At 38.1% G+C, this 20,917-nt stretch overlaps 1 protein-coding gene across 2 annotated transcripts in view; it reads left to right on the forward strand.

Annotated features, from left to right (window-relative positions):
• Window positions 1-4,651: 4,651 nt before the first annotated feature.
• Window positions 4,652-20,917, forward strand: part of FRS3 (FAR1-related sequence 3) — a 31,508-nt gene continuing 15,242 nt past the window's right edge. Inside the window, exons 1-5 of one of the 2 annotated variants that reach the window (XM_088953728.1) lie at window positions 4,652-5,293; window positions 6,168-8,525; window positions 8,639-8,725; window positions 9,171-9,320; window positions 17,128-17,244. In XM_088953728.1, coding sequence (XP_088809854.1) covers window positions 6,261-8,525; window positions 8,639-8,725; window positions 9,171-9,320; window positions 17,128-17,244 — 2,619 coding nt within the window. In that variant the 5' untranslated portion in view covers window positions 4,652-5,293; window positions 6,168-6,260. The remainder of the gene's footprint in view (window positions 5,294-6,167; window positions 8,526-8,638; window positions 8,726-9,170; window positions 9,321-17,127; window positions 17,245-20,917) is intronic. The other variant, XR_016101996.1, reaches the window with a different exon arrangement.

Genomic DNA, 20,917 nt, shown 5'->3' on the forward strand with positions numbered 1-20,917 from the left:
GATATATGTATTATTTTTTAGATGAACTAGGTTATTGAATGCATGAATAGGTCCAAATGTTGGAACACTTTTAGCTCCTAACAAAATTTTGGATGGATGCATGAACATGTTTTTTTAATGAATGAATAGACCTTTGGTGAATGTTGAAGGGATAGGAAATCCATCATATGGACGCCCAAGATTGCGGAATAAATGGGGCGAATTTCAAAAAATTTTTCTTTCCCTTCAACTGGGAATCGAATTCCCTATTTAGAAAATCATATTTTCAATGATCATTCTTGAACCATAAACTAAACCATATCTGAACCAAAAGGAGGAGAGAGATAATACCTGATACAAAGAAATAATATCTCTCAATTGAGGTGTTCACGCCCAAGGTAAAAACCAAAATCTGCTCCCACTGAAGATGGCGCAGTGCAAGGTGGAGCAGAATCAACAGTGTCCTTCCTAAGAACCTGATTCTTCCCAATAATCACCTAGACGGCTTATGAATACAACTCCTACCAATATTTTCTTCAAAAGATTGGAATCAAGATCCAATCTTGATTTCTCCCAAGCAATGGAGATCGAACTGCTATAGGCGGCGGCTGCAGGAAAGAGGCGGCTTGGGAGTATTTGCAGGGTGCAGAATTCTATCTTCTGTAATCTCAACTATGAAGATAAGACTGTTGCTGGTGAGTCTCTTAGATTTTGTGTTGGATGTCTAAAGGCTACCGCTCCCTCTTCCTTTTATAGACTTAAAGGGATCAGCTCCTAATCCCATTAGGAGTTGCTAACCCAAATCATATCTAGATTAAAAGTCCCTTTAAGATAAGGATTCCTTATCTTATCTGCAGATTAAATCAGCTAGTTCCTAATCTAATTAGGAAATTCCAAATCTAAATCTCATTTAGATCTTGGACTATTTGAGTGGATAGGGTGTGGGCCCAATCCTATCAGCTGATCTTATATCAGAATTCGCCCCTTAAAGACTAATCAAATTAGCCCAGTTTGAAATGGGCTTAAGGCCCATTTAGGGTTATGTATTCATTTAGCCTTCTAGACTGCTGCCCAGTTGGGCTTCCTTGTATGGCGTGGGACCCAAATATTAATCTACACATCAGCCACATGGGTTCAGCCCAGCCTTTGTTACAAGGCCTGGCCGAATACATTGTTATGGACAATGCACCCCCTGAAACCCATCAGATGGGCTCTATGGGCCCAACACTTACCCTAAGTGGTCTCTGGGCCAAGCCACCTTGTAACACCTAGGGACTGTGGGCAGATGCAAGATTAACCCATAAGGTATTATCCTCAATGGCCTTACATTTAACCTCTCAGCCCATAATGATCATACACTGCCCGACAAGAGATGACCTCTCCCTCGGCTGTAAGGAACAGTGTTGCACTCTTTCAAATATGGATCACGGGAATTAAAACCTATTTGCAAACATTTCGAAACCATATATATATATATATATATATATATATATATATATATCTATACTTTTATCTCATATAAAATATATTTTGCAAAACAAATCTCAACGATTGAAATTGGCTGCCGGCAGTCTTGGTTTCCATCAGTGAGAGTGCATCCCCGATCATTACCTTTGTCTGACAAAGGGGCTGATCCTGTCACTATGATCACCCACTCAGATGAATTCTCAGATTGTCCCAACATACCCAGGTTTTTACCCCCGCTAAGGATCTCATTGATTGGTAAATCAAAGACAGCCCAATCCGATACCTAGTGCAGTATCATAATCGAGTCTAGGGGTTGGGTGTAATTTTTCAGTTTTGCCCATCAATCTCCAAGGTCCAGGGCAATACTGAAAATTTGGTCAAGTTCAAAGATTCAATTAATCCCACACTGCGTGTGTATCACCCTGGTAGCTGAGACAAACCACCCCAACTGACTTGGTGGCACCAAAGTGTCATCCATGTCAGGATAGGTCTCCCCAGACCGACCCACTGGCTGTGAACATTCTAAACTAACACGAGTCTCATTAAGTGTCTAGTTTAAGGGTATTACACAGAAACATACAAAAGGAACATGAATCAAATATGCATTTTTATTCATTTACAATAAACTCATAAAGTACATCACTTTGATTGAAGCTCTTAACAAAATTTTGGATGGATGCATGAACATGTTTTTTTAATGAATGAATAGACCTTTGGTGAACCTTTGGTGAATGTATGAATAGGTTCTTCGATGAATGGAGAAATCTAAATATATAGTTGAGCATTTTTAGCTTTTAGTAAAATTTTCGATGAATGGATGTATACATTGTTTCATGAATGGATGGATTGATTCATTGATGAATGAAGAAGTCCACATAAAGGAGCATTTATAGCACTCGGTGATTTTTTTTTTTTTTTATGAATGCATTAATAGTTTGTTTGATGAATAAAAATGGTCAAAATAAAGAAACACTTTTAGCTCCTAATAAAAATTTTGATGAATGCATAAATATGCTTTTTGATGAATGAACAAGTTTAAAATCACTATCATGCCACGTGGCAAGTTTAATCGCATGTGTCATACCTTTGCAGATGCAAGCTGTCATAGTTAACACCATGTTATCATAGAAGTAAATTACATTTATGTTTATAGTTGAACAATTTATTGGAATGGCTTTCTCGTATAAAATTTCTTGCAAAATAAACATTGAGAAATGAATTTTTTCACAAAAAAATTTTCAACAAACAAACACATTATGGCTTATTGAAGAAATAAATTTTCTTTTTCTCATCCCAATTTTCTCACTAATCAAACAGACCTTAAAGTCATGTTTACATCAGCGAACCATGTTATTTACTTGGAAAAACTATTAGAAATTGTATTAAACAAAGACCATTTTACTGGTTTTGGAATTTGACATATGGAACATACACGGACTGTATTATTTAAAAAGATAAAACATGAAGACCATGACTAACATGAATCAAAGATGCCTGCGGTCATAATGAAATGTTTTCAACTTTTAAATAAAGTCGAGATTTTTGTCATGTTCTAAATGAATAATATTTAGGATCTATGAAGGTAGGTCTCGATTCTGATTAATCCTACTCAATCGGCCCACGACCGATTCATTGTATTTATATTTATCTCAACCAAAACAAATTTGGATTAGATGAACGTTTTAGCTGTTTTCACGAGTTGTAAAATTAATAATAAGGCTCTTTACCAGTAACAAATTGACTGTCCCAATATAAAATGTGCACGGCGCCCTAAATAACCAAGGTATTCAGCTAAACCTTACTCACATTATTGCTTTCTCCAAGCTCATCTGGTTCAAATTGAATACCAAACAATGCACGTTTCAACACCTTACCAACATGCTCATTTTGGGATTGGGAGGTGGATTCATCATAAAAATGGGACCCATCTTGTATGAGATGCATGGTGTCGGATGACGTTGGCATTGTGTTGGACTCATATATGGGTTGTCTGATGTGGTGCTTAGTGGTCTTAGTTTGTTGTTTAATTGACCGTGTGATAGTCAACATGCACAATTTGCAGTTCTTACCTAATTTAAGAACGTTAGATCAGCATCTCGACTGATCATCATATCCACAAGAGTCAAAGAAGTGGAATGCGATGGGATCCATCTTCATTTGAGCAGCATGGTCAATGCAAAAAGTCGAGCCCCATTTTGTAAAGTCCTTATCCGTTTCTTCAGAAGTATATGAACTCATGCTGTTGTACTCTGCTCTGGTCAATTGACTCAAAACTCAACAACACTGTTTTTAGCTCGTCAACAAAGAAAACCGTCTCAGAGCAGAGGGAACGTGCTTACACGCGGACGTACTGACATAGCCGGTTCAATTGCATCACGTGACACCGATTTGCTTACGCAGTACATAAATCCAATATCGGATTCCAATCCATCGGTTCCCACATTGATCAGTACTTTCTGAATCACGTGCTGTCTCACCTGACGGGACGGTGAAAACCAAAATACCACCCATTCTATTGTTATTGCTTACTATTGCCGTGGCACCGTTGTTGGATCATAATTCCAATCACTTTTTTCAACTTTTGATTTGGAATCATCGTTCGAGACGAGTGTCAACAACTCAATGTAAGATAATAACAAGGAGTCAACTTTACTTTAGTCTTTAAAAAGGTATCCTCGAGGTCCTTTACCAAATCAACGGACAAGATCACATGAACGGGGAAATCCCATTTCCCAATTCATCAACCTCTTCACTCTTATTTGCGCACGTGCCGCTACACAGCTGAGTTACCTCAAAATTCAAAATTCACAGAGGGGAAATCCGATTTTTGGAATGTATTCCTTGAGATGTGTGTCCAGCAGTAATCTTCGTTAGATAATATAAGTATATTATTTGATGTAGAGACGGTAACATAGTGTCATTGCCTTCTGCAAATCCCTTCCAATCGGGATCTCCTGCCAACATAACACGTTCCAACACCCTACCAACTTGATCTGACATGGGTATTGGAACGAATTTTGTTGGCAGGTGATCCGGATTCAATTCAAACACGATCACGTACGTCTCAGTAAAAATGCGTGCACCCTTTGAATTTTCTCCAGACTCGTATTAGCCGTTAGATGATTTGGCGTAAATTATTTATCTAGGACAGGCTGCAGGTGATCCTGTCCTTCATAGGCACCCCAGCTGCGCCCTGCACAGTGTTACGCATAGATAACCACATACTTCACAGTGGGAGAGAGGCAGGGCGCAGGGGGGGGGAGGGAGGAGAGCCTTTTTTCGGTTGTCGCATCATTAGACGATGTACCGTGGGGCCCACAGGCTAGTTTCGATTCGAGAAACCATAGGATGGGTTGCCCTCGTGGCAGTTCAGCCGTATGATCCTAATCGTACGGCTTAGGATAGGCATCAGCTTTATGTCATCTTGGACCTAAGCGTCACGCACACCATTTCGCTTTCCTGCTCCCGTCTCCACTGCTCCTCGTCCTCCTCGTCCTCCTCGTCCGCTCCCTCTCCGTCTCTGTAATAGCCCAAAAATAAGATCAGAAAAAGGGGAAAAAAACCCTAGTAACCCTAGAAATTTCACCTGAATCCATCCTGTCCATCAGATCTTCCTATGTCAAAAGGGGAAATAACCCTAAAATTACAGTTTTTGTCTCTGCAACTTGTTTGAGAAACCCTAGGAAGGAGATGCCCGGAGGAGCTCCCTTGTTTCTTCTGCCTGGTAGAAAATCTGGGTAGGGAACCGTGGGAAGAACCTGTTACTGTTTGGCTGAGGTTTTGTTTCAGTGTGTTTCGTGCGTCAAGGATCTGATAAGGACTCACTTCTGTTTCGATCACATCACAGGTCAGATGTTCTCTCTGTCTCTTTCTTATTTTTTTTCCTATTTTTTTGTTCAAATGATTTTCCTTTGATGTGGAACTGGTGTTACTGTTGAGACAATCAGTAGTTGATTTTTATGAACTGTTCTGGTCTCTTTGTTCGTTAAATGTAGTGATGTTATTGTTTTCCTTCATTATTTTTCTACTTTGGTTGATAAATTAAGCAATTGGTTTGATAATTTATAGTTTCCAGTTATCATTATTACTGTTACCATTTTTTTTTTTTGCAGTGGTACAGCAATTTCACTTAGATAGCAAAGTGTCCATAAACTACATTCTTTGTTGATTTTCAATCATTTGCTTTTTTTCTTGAAAATATGGTAATTTTGCTTTTATTATTTGAATAAGTAGTCTCATTTGATTTAATTTCAAACTCTATTATTTTTCTTTTTTTTTTTTTTTGGTTATTTTGCAAAGGTTTACTCTTGTGGTTGTTTTTTGGGAATTAACTTCCCCATGATAACCCCTTTGTTTTTTAAAGTTTCCCTTAGTAGGTGTTTGTCTATATTGACAAATGGCAGTTTCTATTCTCTTATTATTTTGAGAAATGGCTTTATTTGATTTGGATTTTAAGACCTTCGTTGCTCTTCCATTTTAGTGCTCCATAGGTATATTTTGAATTTTCTGTTGCTGGGTGTTTGTGTGTATTGATCCCTGGTTATTTTTTCATTTTTATTATTTATTATTTTGAGACTTTTATTTTCTCCATTGTTTTAGCTTTTTAATATTTTCTACTTTGAATTTTCTTGGTGGGTGTTATGCATTTTGGTGTAGCTATTTGGCATTCTATGAAACATGTAGTTATAGCTTTAACTTCTACTGTTTGGCATTCTATGCAGATTGAGTCGGTTGTTGGGTCTGAAAAAACATGAAAGTTAATCATTTGTAGTCTGTCCATAGAGTTGGACACAGGATTTGAACTTGTGTAGTTGATGAGCATGGATGTTGAAGTGATTGACGTGGAAGAGGAGAATATGGCACGCCGTGCAGCAGCAGAAGATGCAGATTCTGAGCCAAATGAGAGTGGAGAAATGAAAATGAATGAAAATTCTACAGAGAAAGAGGCACCCTCTCAAGAGGAGGATGGAGGTGGTGAACCCCATGTTGGTATGGAGTTTGAATCAGAAGATTCTGCAAAGGCATTCTATGATGCATATGCCAGGCGTATTGGTTTCAGCACCCGTGTTGGTCAATGCAACCGTTCAAAGCCTGATGGAACAATTACATCTCGGGAGTTTGTATGTTCTAGGGAGAGTTTGAAAAGGAAGAACATTGAGAGCTGTAGTGCGATGCTTAAGATTGAAAGAAAGGACCCAGACAAGTGGGTTGTGACAAAGTTTGTTAAGGAGCATAACCACTCTACAGTGAGTCCCAGTAAGGTGCATTACCTCCGGCCCCGCAGGCATTTTGCTGGTGCAGGGAAGGAAGGTTACCAAGGGGTGCAGATTCTACCAAGTGGTGTTATGTATGTCTCTATGGATGGAAATCGTGTATCTGTAGAAACAACACGTCCAAATAGGAATGTTGCTCCCATTGAATCAAATCGCCCGGTTAGGAATGTTGGGCCTGTAAATTATGTTAGAGCAAGCCGAAGGAGGACCCTTGGAAGAGATGCTCAGAATCTCCTTGACTATTTTAAGAGAATGCAGGCTGAAAACCCTGGATTTTACTATGCAATACAACTTGATGAAGAGAACCGCATGACTAATGTGTTTTGGGCAGATTCAAGGTCAAGGGCTGCATATAGTCACTTTGGTGATGCAGTCACCTTTGACACAATGTACAGGCCCAATCAATATCGTGTGCCATTTGCACCATTCACAGGAGTGAACCATCATGGACAAATGGTGCTCTTTGGTTGCGCTTTACTTTTAGACGAGTCTGAGTCGTCCTTCATTTGGCTGTTCAAGACATGGCTTGCAGCAATGGGTGATCGTCCTCCTGTTTCTATAACCACTGATCAAGACAGAGCAATACAAACAGCAGTTGCACAGGTCTTTCCAGAAACTCGGCACTGTATTTGCAAGTGGCATATCTTAAGAGAAGGCCAGGAAAGGCTGGCTCATGTATGCCATGCTCATCCCACATTCCAAGGAGAGCTCTATAATTGCATCAACTTGACAGAGACAATTGAGGAGTTTGAATCTGCTTGGGGTGCTCTCCTTGACAGATATGATCTCAGGAGAAATGAATGGCTTCAAGCATTGTATAATGCCCGCCAACATTGGGTCCCAGTATATTTTCGTGACACTTTCTTTGCTGCAATTAATTCAAGCCATGGTGTTGAAACTATTAGCTCATTCTTTGATGGATATGTGAATCAGCAGACCACTTTACCATTGTTCTTTAAGCAGTATGAAAGAGCTCTTGAGAATTGGTTTGACAAAGAATTAGAAGCAGATTTTGACACAATTTGTACAACCCCAGTATTGAAGACACCATCGCCAATGGAAAAACAAGCTGCAAACCTTTACACCAGGAAAATATTTGCCAAGTTTCAAGATGAATTGGTTGAAACTTTTGTCTATACTGCAAATAAAATTGAGGGTGATGGGGCAATCAGCACATACAGGGTGGCGAAGTTTGAAGATGACAACAAGGCGTACATTGTCACATTGAATGTTCCTGAGATGAGAGCAAGTTGCAGCTGTCATATGTTTGAGTTCTCAGGCATTCTCTGTAGGCATGTATTGACGGTCTTCACTGTGACAAATGTTCTTACACTTCCAGCTCATTATATATTGAAGAGGTGGACAAGAAATGCCAAGAGCTGGGTTGGTTCAGATGAACGCAATGGTGAACTGCAAGGTCATGAAACTCTAACAGTCCGATACAACAATCTGTGCCGGGAAGCCATTAGATATGCTGAGGAAGGAGCAATAGCTGTAGAGACTTACAATGTGGCAATGAATGCTCTAAGAGAGGGTGGAAAGAAAGTTTCTGTTGTGAAGAAAAATGTTGCAAGAGTTGCACCTCCTAGCTCTCAGGTCATTGGAAGTAACCAGGATGAAATTAGCCGGAGAACACCTATACCACCTACAGAGATGACTCCATCATTGTGGCCTCGACAAGATGATGTGACCCGTCACTTTAATCTTAATGATACTGGTGCCCCTACTCCACCTGTTGCAGACTTGAATCTACCAAGGATGGCCCCTGTCTCTCTTCATCGGGACGATGGTCCTTCTGATAACATGGTATGCATGGATATGTTTTTTTTGGATTGCAAAATTAACATCATAATTAACTATGATTAATTGTTTCTTCTTTCCTGGTTTGCTTTCTCTAAATATCTCTTTTGTTCACTTAGGTTGTGCTTCCTTGCCTCAAATCAATGACTTGGGTCATGGAGAATAAGAACTCTCTGGCTAATAGGGTAGCTGTTATAAATTTGAAGGTGTGCATTTTTTTCCAACTAATTTCCATATGCAAATTGTTGTTTTTTTTTCTCACTTGAATACTTAGCCACCTTAAATTCATAGATGCCACTTATTTGGCTATTTGCTTACTGATAAAGGTACATTTTATCTGTTAGGTTCACCTTTTAAATTAAAATGTTAATTTGATCTGATTTTACATCAATAAAAACAAACCAGAACTGGTTTTTGAAAATTTGCATGCACAGACTAAATTTGATTTTTGGTTACACTGGTAAATCCATTCAATCAATTTTGTTATGGATTCTGGTCTTATTGTTTTATTAACTGGTAGGTTTTACTGATCAGGAAAGAAAAAAAATTGTGTGGGTTGTAGCAGACAAAACTGATGAAATGTTTTTTTAGCTAGATTTTTTAGCTACTTTTGGTCATGCTTGTTCCTGTTTTATTATTTTGTCCATGCAGTTGCAAGATTATAGCAAGACTCCTTCTGGAGAAACAGAAGTAAAATTTCAACTTTCAAGGGTCACACTAGAACCAATGTTGAGATCTATGGCTTACATCAGCGAGCAGCTCTCAACACCTGCTAATAGGGTTGCTGTTATCAATCTGAAGGTTTGAATATATAGGTTTTTTGGAAATTTGTTTTAATTCTTCCATCTTTTATAATTTTATGGTGTTTTTTGGCAATTTAATATCAAGAGTGTCCATTGTTATTCTTATTGAATGCAATTTGTAAAAGAATTCATTCTAGATCTCCACATTATATATTAAATTAATTTTCACAAATTTTGCTTCCAGTAAGATTAACTTGTTTGTTCCTTCTCCTGTTTATTGTCTCCTTGATGTTTTTCTAAATTGCTGTTCTGGAATTATTCAATACTTGGACAGGTCATCCTTTTTCTTGTCTTTCCTAAATAGCTTGGTAAAAGGCCTACTTGACTACACCTAATACCTTCTTAAACTTTAGGATCCTTTCCCTTCATGATAACCTTTGTCTAGTTTTACTTGACCCGTAACTTCAATCCTTCTGATCGTTACCTGATTTCACCTCTATAGATGCCTAAACTGAGCAACCTATTCTTAATTTCAGCCCTCAAGGGCTCAAACTATTCCTAGACTTTACCAACAATCTGTATACTCCTTCAAATTCCCATTAGAAATACATATTCCCTAATGCTACAGCCATCCTAAGCCTTTTCTTTAATCTTTTCTTCATTGTTGTAAATATTATTGCCATTACTTGGACTGTGATTTCCATTCTTCCTCTCTTAGGGGGAATTGATTTACTCACTTTCATTTTTTTTTATAATTGATTTACTTACTTTCATTTGATAAATACATTTTACCTATTGGTAATTTAAAGACTTAGTGTTTATTGTCCATCCATCATGAACATAATACGTAATTGATATGTGTGTTTGGACTTTGGATTACTATAGGTATTTTAGTATCTATTCTGTGACTTTAGAGAAGTGGTACACCCCATGCAAGAGATCCAATAAAAAAAGAAAAGAAAAAAACTTTATTGGATGCTCTAATCATTAGCTAAATACATCATTTGAACAGAATCCAATCTTTGTTTTTTGACTGTTCAGAGAATAATTCAGTTTTTTTTTTGTTGGATTAGTTATCCAATTCCATTGATTTGTGATGCCTAAAATCTTAAATTCAGATCATACAAAAGGAACATTTTGGATAGATTTTACATTATTGATTATCTGTAATGTGTAAATGTATCAGTACATGAGGTACTTAACGCGTCTAGATAAGAGCTCAAGGCATGCCAAAATATAAAATGAAATGTATATTTTGATGAGCAACCAGTTAGAAGAGTTCATTCATTATGATATTACAAGAGTGCTTAGATGCCCTAATCCTTCTGATTATATGATGAAAGGACATCAATGGTCTGAAGGCTAACAACCTCAATGATGCCGATATCTTCTGATAGATTTCCGAGTTAAGTATGTTGATGTAGGACTGGTAAGATTTACCAACTAATGTAGTACTTGAATGACAAAAGGATGCGTTTAAGAGGGTTAGGATGAGTTTCAGGTTGATTTAGGATAAAAACAAAGATTGGTTAGGTTGGAAAAGATATAGGGACTTGATCGAAATCTGGTATTGACCTTTCTCTATTCTTGGTAGCGTTAGCCCTGTTGTTGACACACACACACACATATATATATATATATATATATATATATATATATATATATATATATATTTCTTTTAATTCTACCATCGTTTTTGATTGTTTGTTTTCTTCTACTATCTTCTTAAATGAGCCAACCAACAAATATTGGTATGGTTCAGAAAATTGATCATCATTGATTCTAGACCCATATGATTGTTTAAGAGATATCCCAAGACCTATAAAATCAGTCACTTTGTGAGAACATAGTGAATTACGATTATCTCTGAAACTAATTGATGTAGGAACCAGCTTTGATACCAACTGACATAGGACTTGAATGGGAGGGTGATTTAAGACGATACTAATAGGACTTGATAACAAAGGGCGACTTAGGAGGGTTAGGATGGGAGGGTGTGTTTATTGGTGATTTTAGGCATAAAAACAAAGATTGGATAGGGTAGAAAGTGTTTTATCCCAAGATGGGGAAAACCTTTGAAATGGGAAAAATAGGTCTAGGATATAAATGTTTTAGTGAAATTTCACGGGTAGGGTTAGAATGAATAATTGTAGAGGGTGGCCAAGTTTTTTTTTGCCATACTAGTAGTACATATTGTTACATTGCCAACATTACCATATTGATAGTACATAATTTTACATTGCTTTATTGGTGTGGGCACCTTATTGATGCTTTGTCTCAGGACTGTTGGGTGTTAGTCTAGGTCCCTGAATTGTTTGTGAATAAACACCTAATAGATCACGCTGGTTTTCTAACAAGCAACACTTACTCTTGGCTGGGTATCAACTTCAAAATATATGCCTGTTTTTTTTTTTTTGTCCTAGATCATCTACATGATTGCAAAGGAACAGTCTTCACAGAGTCTTTCCCTTTTTACCTAGCTTCTTCTTTATATGCCAATTCTGTAAGACTTGCATTATCAATTTAGAAAAACACAATAGTGACAATACAATGCTTAACCACTTCCCTAAAATAAGATTTGCCCAAAACCATGATAAAAACCAGCAATGAAGGAACAACCATTTTGCTTTTCCATGGTTTGGGAGCATAACAAATGTTTTGTTCAGATTTATGCCCCAAGCAATAAGCTTATCTTATGTTAGAGCTTTCTCCAAGGTAACTATCCACACTAAAGATGCTACCTTCAAGAGTTGATTGTGAGTTCCTACCATGTAACTAGGTTAGGAGCTTTTATGTCTCAAATTAAATCAGTAATTGGAGAATTACTGATATTGCAGAATAGTAAAGGGTAAGCCCGGATTAGAAGGCTTGACCATCAAGTAAATTAGACTGAACAAGGAAATCGTGCCCAATAAGGAAACTAAGCCGAACAAGGAATCCTGGCCCTCCTTTGGTTAGGACTCCTCCTCTCTATAAAGGCACTCACCCTAAGGCATTCACTTGATAATTCCTCTAGTGATGCTTTGCCTTTCCTTCTATCAATCTATCCTTTCTCTTTGTCTGACTTAAGCATCAGAGAGTTCTTCCCAAGAATAACTTCAAGGTCTTTGACATCTTCTGTGCTTGCCAGTCATCAGGGCCCTAGGTGTTTCAATCTTATCCCTTGTTGCAAACCTTGGCAACAACAATTAGCGTCGTTTGTGGGGAACAACTAACCTAGGGCTTTTGGCGTGCAAAAGATGGAATACCCAAACACAAAAGAAAAGAAAATCAAAAGAAGCACAAGGGCCATGACAAGTAGAAACCCAAAGAAAATCAAAACAAAATGTCATAAGTTTGAGGATTTGTCTAGGGGATTCAAGACCCACCATCTTAGGGTTTCGAGAAGTATACCCCCTGAACACATCGAGGAGTTAGATCTTGATGCAAATACAGGACAAAGAGTATGCTCGTTGGCCCAGAAGTTGAGGTTGAATCCAAACAAAAGGAGCCAGAACAAGTACTACAGGTTCCATTATGACCATGGCCATGACACTGAAGACTATTGCAACCTGAAGAATCAAATAGAAGGCTTGATAACATGAAGTTACCTTGGAAATTACATCTCGGGCACTCAAATAGGTTACAACTGGCAACCAAGCAGACAAGCCACACACATGTAATCGACTTACAATTGGAGTTATAATTGTCATATTTGGAGAACTGACCTTAGGAGGAGATAGTGCCTTTGTGTGGAAAGTGGAAAGCCTATGCTCGGTAGTTGAAGATCAAGCAAAGATCCTTGAAGAGGCCAACGGTCAAACGAGGTGATTACATCCTCCAAAGAAGACTTCAAAGGGATCAATAGATGAAAATTAGGCTGGATTGTCTTCAGCTCATTGTCATCCCATTGGTTGGCTTCTTTAGATAGACAGTGCAACCTAAGGGTGAAATCACCCTCTCTTTGACTTTTGTGGAGGAACCTCGCCTAACCACCATCATGGTTGAATTTCTTGTGGTGAAAGTCAACTTCCCTTACAATGCCATGATCATACCTAAATGTAATGAGGACCATTGTATCCACATTAACACCTTGTGATAAAGTTCCTCATTGACCATTGCATGGGTGAAATTGAAGGCAACAACCATGTCGTGGCACGATAATGCTACATCGTTGCCTTGAGAAGAATGACAAAGTTCCATGAGACACTAGTTGTTGATAGCTTGGACTTGAGGGGCGAGGTGTAGATGACACAAGGGGAGCTTGTTGAAGAGTTGGTGCATGTGCCACAGTTTGGCGATGATGCAGAGAAGACCATCTAGGTTGAATCACTCCAATGTGATGACCATCGAGCTGATATTGTGAACATCTTCACATGGTCTGCAATAGATATGTTGGGGGTTGACCTTTCAGTCATAACTCATAGGCTTAATGTGGACTTGAGCTTTAGGCCTGTTTGGTAGAAGGAGAGGAACTTTGCTCTAGAAAGGTGGCAAACCATTAATGAAGAGGTAGACAAACTTGAATAAAATAGACTTCATAAGGGAGGTTGACTACTGGGATTGGTTGGCCAACGTTTTTATGGTGAGGAAATTTGACAAGGAATTGTGGATCTGCATAGACTTCATAGATCTAAACAAAGCCTGCCCAAAAGCTGCCCCCTCCCCAAGATTAGTAGTTAGTCAATGCCACCTCGGGACAGGAGTTGTGAGCTTCATATACTTCATAGATCTAAAAGAGCTTGCTCGAAAGATAGCTTCCTCCTCCCCAGGATTGACTAGCTAGTCAATGTCACCTCGGGGCATGAGTTGTGAACTTCATAGACACATTCTCAGGGTCTGATTATATCAGGATGCATCCTCTTAATTGAAAAAGACATCCTTTATCACTGAGAGGGGCCTCTATTGCTACATAGTGATACCCTTGGGTTGAAGAGCATAGGAGCAAACTACCAGATATTGGTCAACAAGTTATTCAAAGACCAGATTGGAAGGAATATGAAGACCTATGTGGACGATATGCTCTAGTCAAAAGCAACGTTCAGAGAACCAGACCAGGCATAGAACCGCAAAAGGGAGAGGTTATTGCTAACGAGAACCACAATAGAACTGTTCAGTAGTGCTGAATTGTCCGCTACCTCTGGGCACATTCAGAATTAGCAGACCCGCTTAGTCATTCAGAGAATTTTTAGAGTTTAGAGAGAGACTTCGGAGGTAATACTGAATGACCCCTGAAGTTCCGAAAAGCAAAATTTTGGTGTTCAGAGGTCAATTCAGCACTACTGAACACCACCTAACCCTACCTATGAAATTTCACTAGAAAATTCCTATTGTAGTACCATTTTTCTATTTTGCATTTTTTTACTATTTTGGGATAAATCTATAGTTTTTGCATTCAAGTTTGTAGACCTTTTGTACTCTAATCAATCTCTCTCTCTGTCCTTTATTACTTTTAAACCCATCCTATACCTCCTAGACTCATCCTTTGGTCATTCAAGTTGTATTGGAGCAAGTGGTCCTACATCAGTTGAATCGTAAGGAAAGCAGGGGTGGGGGGCCTTTGCCTGGCCATAGAAAGGGGTATTGGAACTTATAATGTATGAATTCTTTATCCTAAATTAATAAAGCCAACAGTTACTGATGAGAAAAGAAATCAAAGTCATCAAGAAAATCTAAGAAGGAAAAGAAAAAGAATTGTAGAACAAGGTCAATTTCCGATTATAAATAGAATGTGGCAAATAAAGAGGGCGGAGGTTTTATCAAGTGAGGAATTTGATGAATGAGCAGAAGATAATAGGATAATAGCAAACGGAATGGCAGATTAAATGTCTAAACAGGGGGGTCATAGAGATCAATTGTTTTGGGCTGAACTGTAATATTTGTTATGGAAAATATGGGTGTCCGGATACCTATCCAGCAACTTTGCAATCTTATTTATCTTTAATCAATGAAGTTTGTTGCTTATAAAATAATAATAATAATAGACAAAGAAATTAATGAGAAAACAAATTAAGAGAGGGTGGTTGCTACAGAGGTTATCCTAAGAAATTTGGTTTATAGATGGATAGATAGATAGATGAGCAATTCAGTTTGTTACTTTTACATGGGGAACAATTTGCTAGAAGAATGTTTGGAATTGGAGAAAGGTAGAGGAGATAGCTCTTTATTGTTGGTAGGGGAGTAATTTGGGTGGGAATTGGTGTGGATTTTGTGGGGAAAACTCCACTTTTTTCTCTCTCATAGAAGTGGAGTTTTTTTTGGTTGGTATGCCTCAGCTACAATAGATTGGAAGTGCTTATGGGGTCCTTTTTTTTGGAAAAAATGGAAAATAAATTGGAGCTGTTTTTATTTATTTTAAGGGTCTGGCTTAGTTTCTTTATTTTGAGTTCACGAGAATCTGTTTTGGATGGCTGGTTCATTTAAACAGTTGTTATTGGGGTGGGAGGATTTTATCTTTGATTGGACCTTTTCCTTCCAAGATGATATCTTATCACCTGCTCTTGTCTTTCTTTTTTATTGTACTTCAAAAAAATTCTGATGCAATTTTGTTAGACATATCATTATCTAATCCAAGATGGTGTTATTAATATGTGGAAGTTATTATTTCCTTCAATGTTATTCCACCTACTTATCTATAAAAAAAATGTTATTCCACCTACTCAATTGTCTCCAATATTTCACAGATCACTTTAATTGCATCTAGTGTTTTAAAAGTGCAAGGTGCAAAAAAAGTGAAAGGGCCAATTTGCACCTGAGGCGCAAGGCGAGGTGTGCGCCTTTTTGAAGCAAGGTGTAAACTTACCACTAAATGCTAAAAAAAAAAGGTTAGAAAATTCAAAAAAATTATAAAAAATTAAAAAATGCAAAAATATTAATAAAAAATATAAAATTAAATTTTAACATAAATGTTTTAAAAAACCTATTATCTAAGATTAAAATATATAAACATAACATGTAAAGCGTATTCAAATGAAAATTTAAAAATAAAAGCAAAACATATAAAGCATTTTCAAGCATGTGAAACCCACAACCTTTTTTTTTCCTCAATTGCATTACTTCAAGTAGCTAATGTGGTGTAAAACATATTGCTTTCTTGATTCTATGAGCCACCTTTGTACCACGCCCCTCGAGGCGAGCCCGAACAAGTCCATGTTAGGGTCTTAAATTATTATTTCTCACATAAAAAACAATGATTTTATAATTTTGATTGCCCTTTAAGAAGATATTTTATTGGAATGAATGAATGAACAACATTAGCAACATTAGGCTCAAAAAAAGTAATAAAAAGCACAAGATTTTAAAAAGGCGCATGCCTAGACGCACCAGGTGTGTGCCACCTAGGATCTGGGCGAGGCACATACCCTAAAATGCACCTTGCTTGTGTGCCTTGGTGCACCTTTTAAATCATTGATTGCATTAGGTTTTCATTTTCTTGTTTGTTTTATGCTTCTAGATCAAGGTTCTAAATATCGATACAAGGGCTTATCAGCCTGTATTGGCGCTTTTTTGTGTTTTATTTATTTATTTTTTTGAAAACTGGTTCAGAGGGGTCGGTTTAAGTCCCGGCTACCCTCTGAACCATGGCCTGCCCCGATACACCCCCTGTAGGGGTGTATCGGGAAGGCCCCGATACGATACGGGGGGTGTATCGGGAAGGCCCCGATACGATACGTATTGGTCGATACAGGTTGATATGTAACGATAATTTGAACCTTGGTCTATATTATTTTCTGTGTGCATACATGTCTCTGCAGTGTATGAAGTGTTGTTCAGTCACAATTGAAGTGCAATATTTTGGTTCTTAATTCTGTAAATTGGCTATTTGATGTCCTCTTAGATGCTTGAACCATTGATTTGGTAAAAACATTATTCTCATTCTGTTTCAGCTCCAAGATACTGAGACAACTACTGGAGAAACCGAGGTGAAGTTTCAGGTATCCAGAGATACATTGGGTGCAATGTTGAGATCAATGGCCTATATTCGTGAGCAGCTGTCAAATGCTGTAAGTTTTTTTTTTTTTTTTTGATAAATAAAATGCTGTTAGTTCCGTCTCTATACTATTGTCATTGTCAATTGTCATAGAGGAGAAACTACCAAGACCTTCTTTTGAGGGAGGTCCAAAGTTCCTTTGAGATTTCAGGATTGGCTTCTTTCAACATTCCAGAAAGGACCAATTTGATATCTTATTATTGCCAATTGATTAAAGACATGTTGACATGTATGTTTTTAAGTCATTTGATGGTTTATGGTTGTTCAGTCACTAAGGTACTATTACATCTTAAAACAAGTTACTGGGACAGGAGAAAACTTTCTTCCATGAAAGTGTCTTGGTAGGGTTTTCTGAAATGTCATTAATTCCATTGGCTGTTTTATTTGGAACCAAACAATAAAAACTTTTTATTCAGAAAGATTTACTTTGAATAATTCATAGATTCTAAACATATTTCATTAATGACAGATATATGCAAGGCCTGGGGCCCCAAACTATGAGTCTTTCTTTTAATGGGGGTTCCCATTGAGTGAATTTTGAAAGGTTTCTGCTGACTAATTTGTTGATTCTAAATTTATTTTGTAACAACAACTATATGCACGGCTCAGTTTGGAAAACTTTCTTACTTCTCAAAAAAATTGTAAAACTTTCTTTTAGTGGGTCTTATTGGAAGGCTTACCTAATTGGAAATTGATTTAATGGAATGATATCGCATCTTTCTATGGGACCTCCAGAATTTTAATGATCATACAAATGAATGTGGTATATTGGTTGTTGCAGTAATTAAACATAGATTGCATGCCCTGCTGTCAACATGCATCATGTTGGCAATGAAGCCAATGAACTCAATTTATCTAAACTGTAACTCTGGTTTTGTTTAAATTGTTAGTTGTAGTGCATAAAATTTCTGTTTATTTTCTTTGGCAACCCGGGGGTTCAAGAGAATCATTTGCTTAATTGTGATATGATCTGCAAAGCTACAAGTAGGGTAGGTTGGATCTAGAGAATGGATTTTAGAGAACTCTGCTTTATTGTGGCAGTAGCCACTGAGGTTTTCTAGATGGCATTAAAATTTTCAATACTTAGTGGTAAGAAGAAAAGTAGAGATTCCATCCCAATGATTGGGACTTGCATTGTTCACTTGTTATCAGTGATTTAAAAGGCGTGCCTAGGTGCACAGGTGAGGCACATTTTAGGGTAGGTGCCTCGCCTAGGTCCTAGGCGCAGCCCATTCAAAAGGTGCACGCTTGGTGTTTCTAGGCGTGCGCCTGGTGTGCTTTTCGCCTTAGCCCAGGTGTGTGCCTTTTGAATGGGCTGCGCCTAGGACTTGGGCAAGGCGTCTACCCTAAAATGCGCCTTGCCTGTGCGCCTAGGCACGCCTTTTAAATCATTGATAACAAGTGAACAATGCAAGTCCCAATCATTGGGATGGAATCTCTACTTTTCTTCTTACTACTAAGTATTGAAAATATTAATGCCATCTAGAAAACCTCAATGGCTACTACCACAATAAAGCAGAGTTCTCTAAAATCCATTCTCTAGATCCAACCTACCCTATTTGTAGCTTTGCAGATCATATCACACTTAAGCAATTGATCCTCTCTTGAATCCCGGTTTTGAGAACCCCCTATTTGGTAATGTTGTCCGTTCATTCATCCTAATAAAATATCTTCTTAAAAGCAATTAAAACTATAAAATCATTATTTTTTGTGTGAAAACTCAGAATTTAAGACCCTAACATGGACTTGTTTGGGCTTGCCTCGAGGGGTATGGCACAAAGGCGGCTCGTAGAATTAGGAATGTAATATGTCACATTAGCTACTTGATTTAATTGCGAAAAAAGAGATTGATGATGGAGTGACAAGGTGGCTGGAAAGGGATTTCGAGGAAGAAGGGATTAAGAAAGCTATCTTTCTAATGGATAGATCCAAGGCTCCAGGTCCAGATGGTTTTACAATGGGTTATTATCAAGACTGTTGGGAGGTGTTGAAAGAGGATTTAGTTGAAGTCTTTAAGGAATTTGCAGACAATCACATTATAAGCCTTGGAATTAATGCCACCTTTTTGGCCTTGATACCTAAGAAGAATGATGCCAACCACCCAAAAGATTATAGGCCTACTAGTCTGGTGACAAGCATCTATAAAATTCTGGGTAAAGTGCTCTCATTGAGGATCAAAACAGTCCTCCCTTCTATCATTAGAGAAACCCAAGGGGCTTTCATTCAAGGGCGACAAATAACAGATCATATCTTAATTGCGAATGAGCGTGTGGAGGAAATGAAAAGGTCTAGTAAGAGAGGTTTCATTTGTAAATTGGATCTTGAAAAGGCCTATGATTTGGTGGACTGGAAGTTTATATTAGAGGTTATGCGAAACTGTGGATTTGGGGACAAGTGGTGTAGTTGGATTTTTCGATGTATCAGTACTTGTCACTACTCTATTCTGGTAAATGGTATGGTGAGGGATTTTTTTTCAACTTGAAGGGGTGTCAGGCAAGGGGATCCACTCTCACCCTTCCTTTTTACCTTAGTAGCTGATGTGATTAGTAGGATCATTACTAAGGCTGACAGTGAAGATGCCATTAGGGGGTGGAGAATAGGGAGACACCAAGTCCTCGTCACCCACCTTCAGTTTGCAGATGACCTAATGATCTTTTGTGAAGGAGGTTTTAGCGAAAAGGTAGCAAACCTAAAGGAGCTAATCAAAAGTTTTGAAAGTATTTCTAATTTGAGAATAAATTTGGAAAAGAGCTGCATAGCGGGTATAAATTTGGAGGTAGGGGAGGTTGAGGCTATTGAGGAGTGTCTTGAGTGTTCCACCTCTGCTTGGCCTATGTCATATTTAGGGCTTCCTTTAGGGGCAAATCCTAGGGAGAGTAGATTTTGGACCCAGGTGATAGAAAAGTTTGAGAAGAGATTAGCCTCATGGAAGAGGAATTATGTCTCTTTAGGAGGGAGAATTACCCTAATAAGAGCTACCTTGGCTAACTTACCTACCTATTTTTTGTCTGTTTTTAGGATACTAGTTAGGGAAGCTAGGAAAATGGAGAAGTTGATGAGAGATTTCTTATGGGAGCCAGGACAAGAAAAAAAGGATCACTTGGTTAATTGGGAAATTGTGTGCAGAAGTAAAGAAGAGGGGGGTTTGGGACTTGGGAGGGTAACTAGAAAAAATCAAGCTCTGTTAGGGAAATGGTTGTGGCGATGGCCATTAGAAAGAGAGAGATTGTGGCATGAGGTGGTGGGAAGCATTCATGGGAGGCCAGAGAATGGATGGGATGCTGGTGTATCAAGGCAAGCTAACCTAGCAGCACCTTGGAAGGCCATTCACAACACCCTTCATCGATTCCTCAATTTTATTAGGTATGAAGCTTGTTTTGGCAACACTATTCATTTTTGGGTAGGAGACACACCTTTAAAGGATCTGTTTTCTTCGCTTTTTTCTGTTTCTTTGTACAAAAAAGAGGTGGTCTTAAAATTTGTCTCACCTTTGGGAACACCCTTAGATCCTACTTGAGATTTTGGGTTTTGTAGAGGACTTAGGGATGATGGAATTGAATCTCTTTCTGTTTTGCTTGGTTGTCTTAATCAGGTTTGTTTGGATCCCTCCAAGCTAGATAAGAGGGTATGGACTCCTAGACCCAATGGAACCTTCACTTGTGCTTCTTTCTTCAAGTCCATCTCTC

This window comes from Nelumbo lutea, chromosome 7 (genome assembly GCF_056320005.1).
Source record: "Nelumbo lutea isolate HS-2025 chromosome 7, American lotus-T2T, whole genome shotgun sequence".
Taxonomy (NCBI): domain Eukaryota; kingdom Viridiplantae; phylum Streptophyta; class Magnoliopsida; order Proteales; family Nelumbonaceae; genus Nelumbo; species Nelumbo lutea.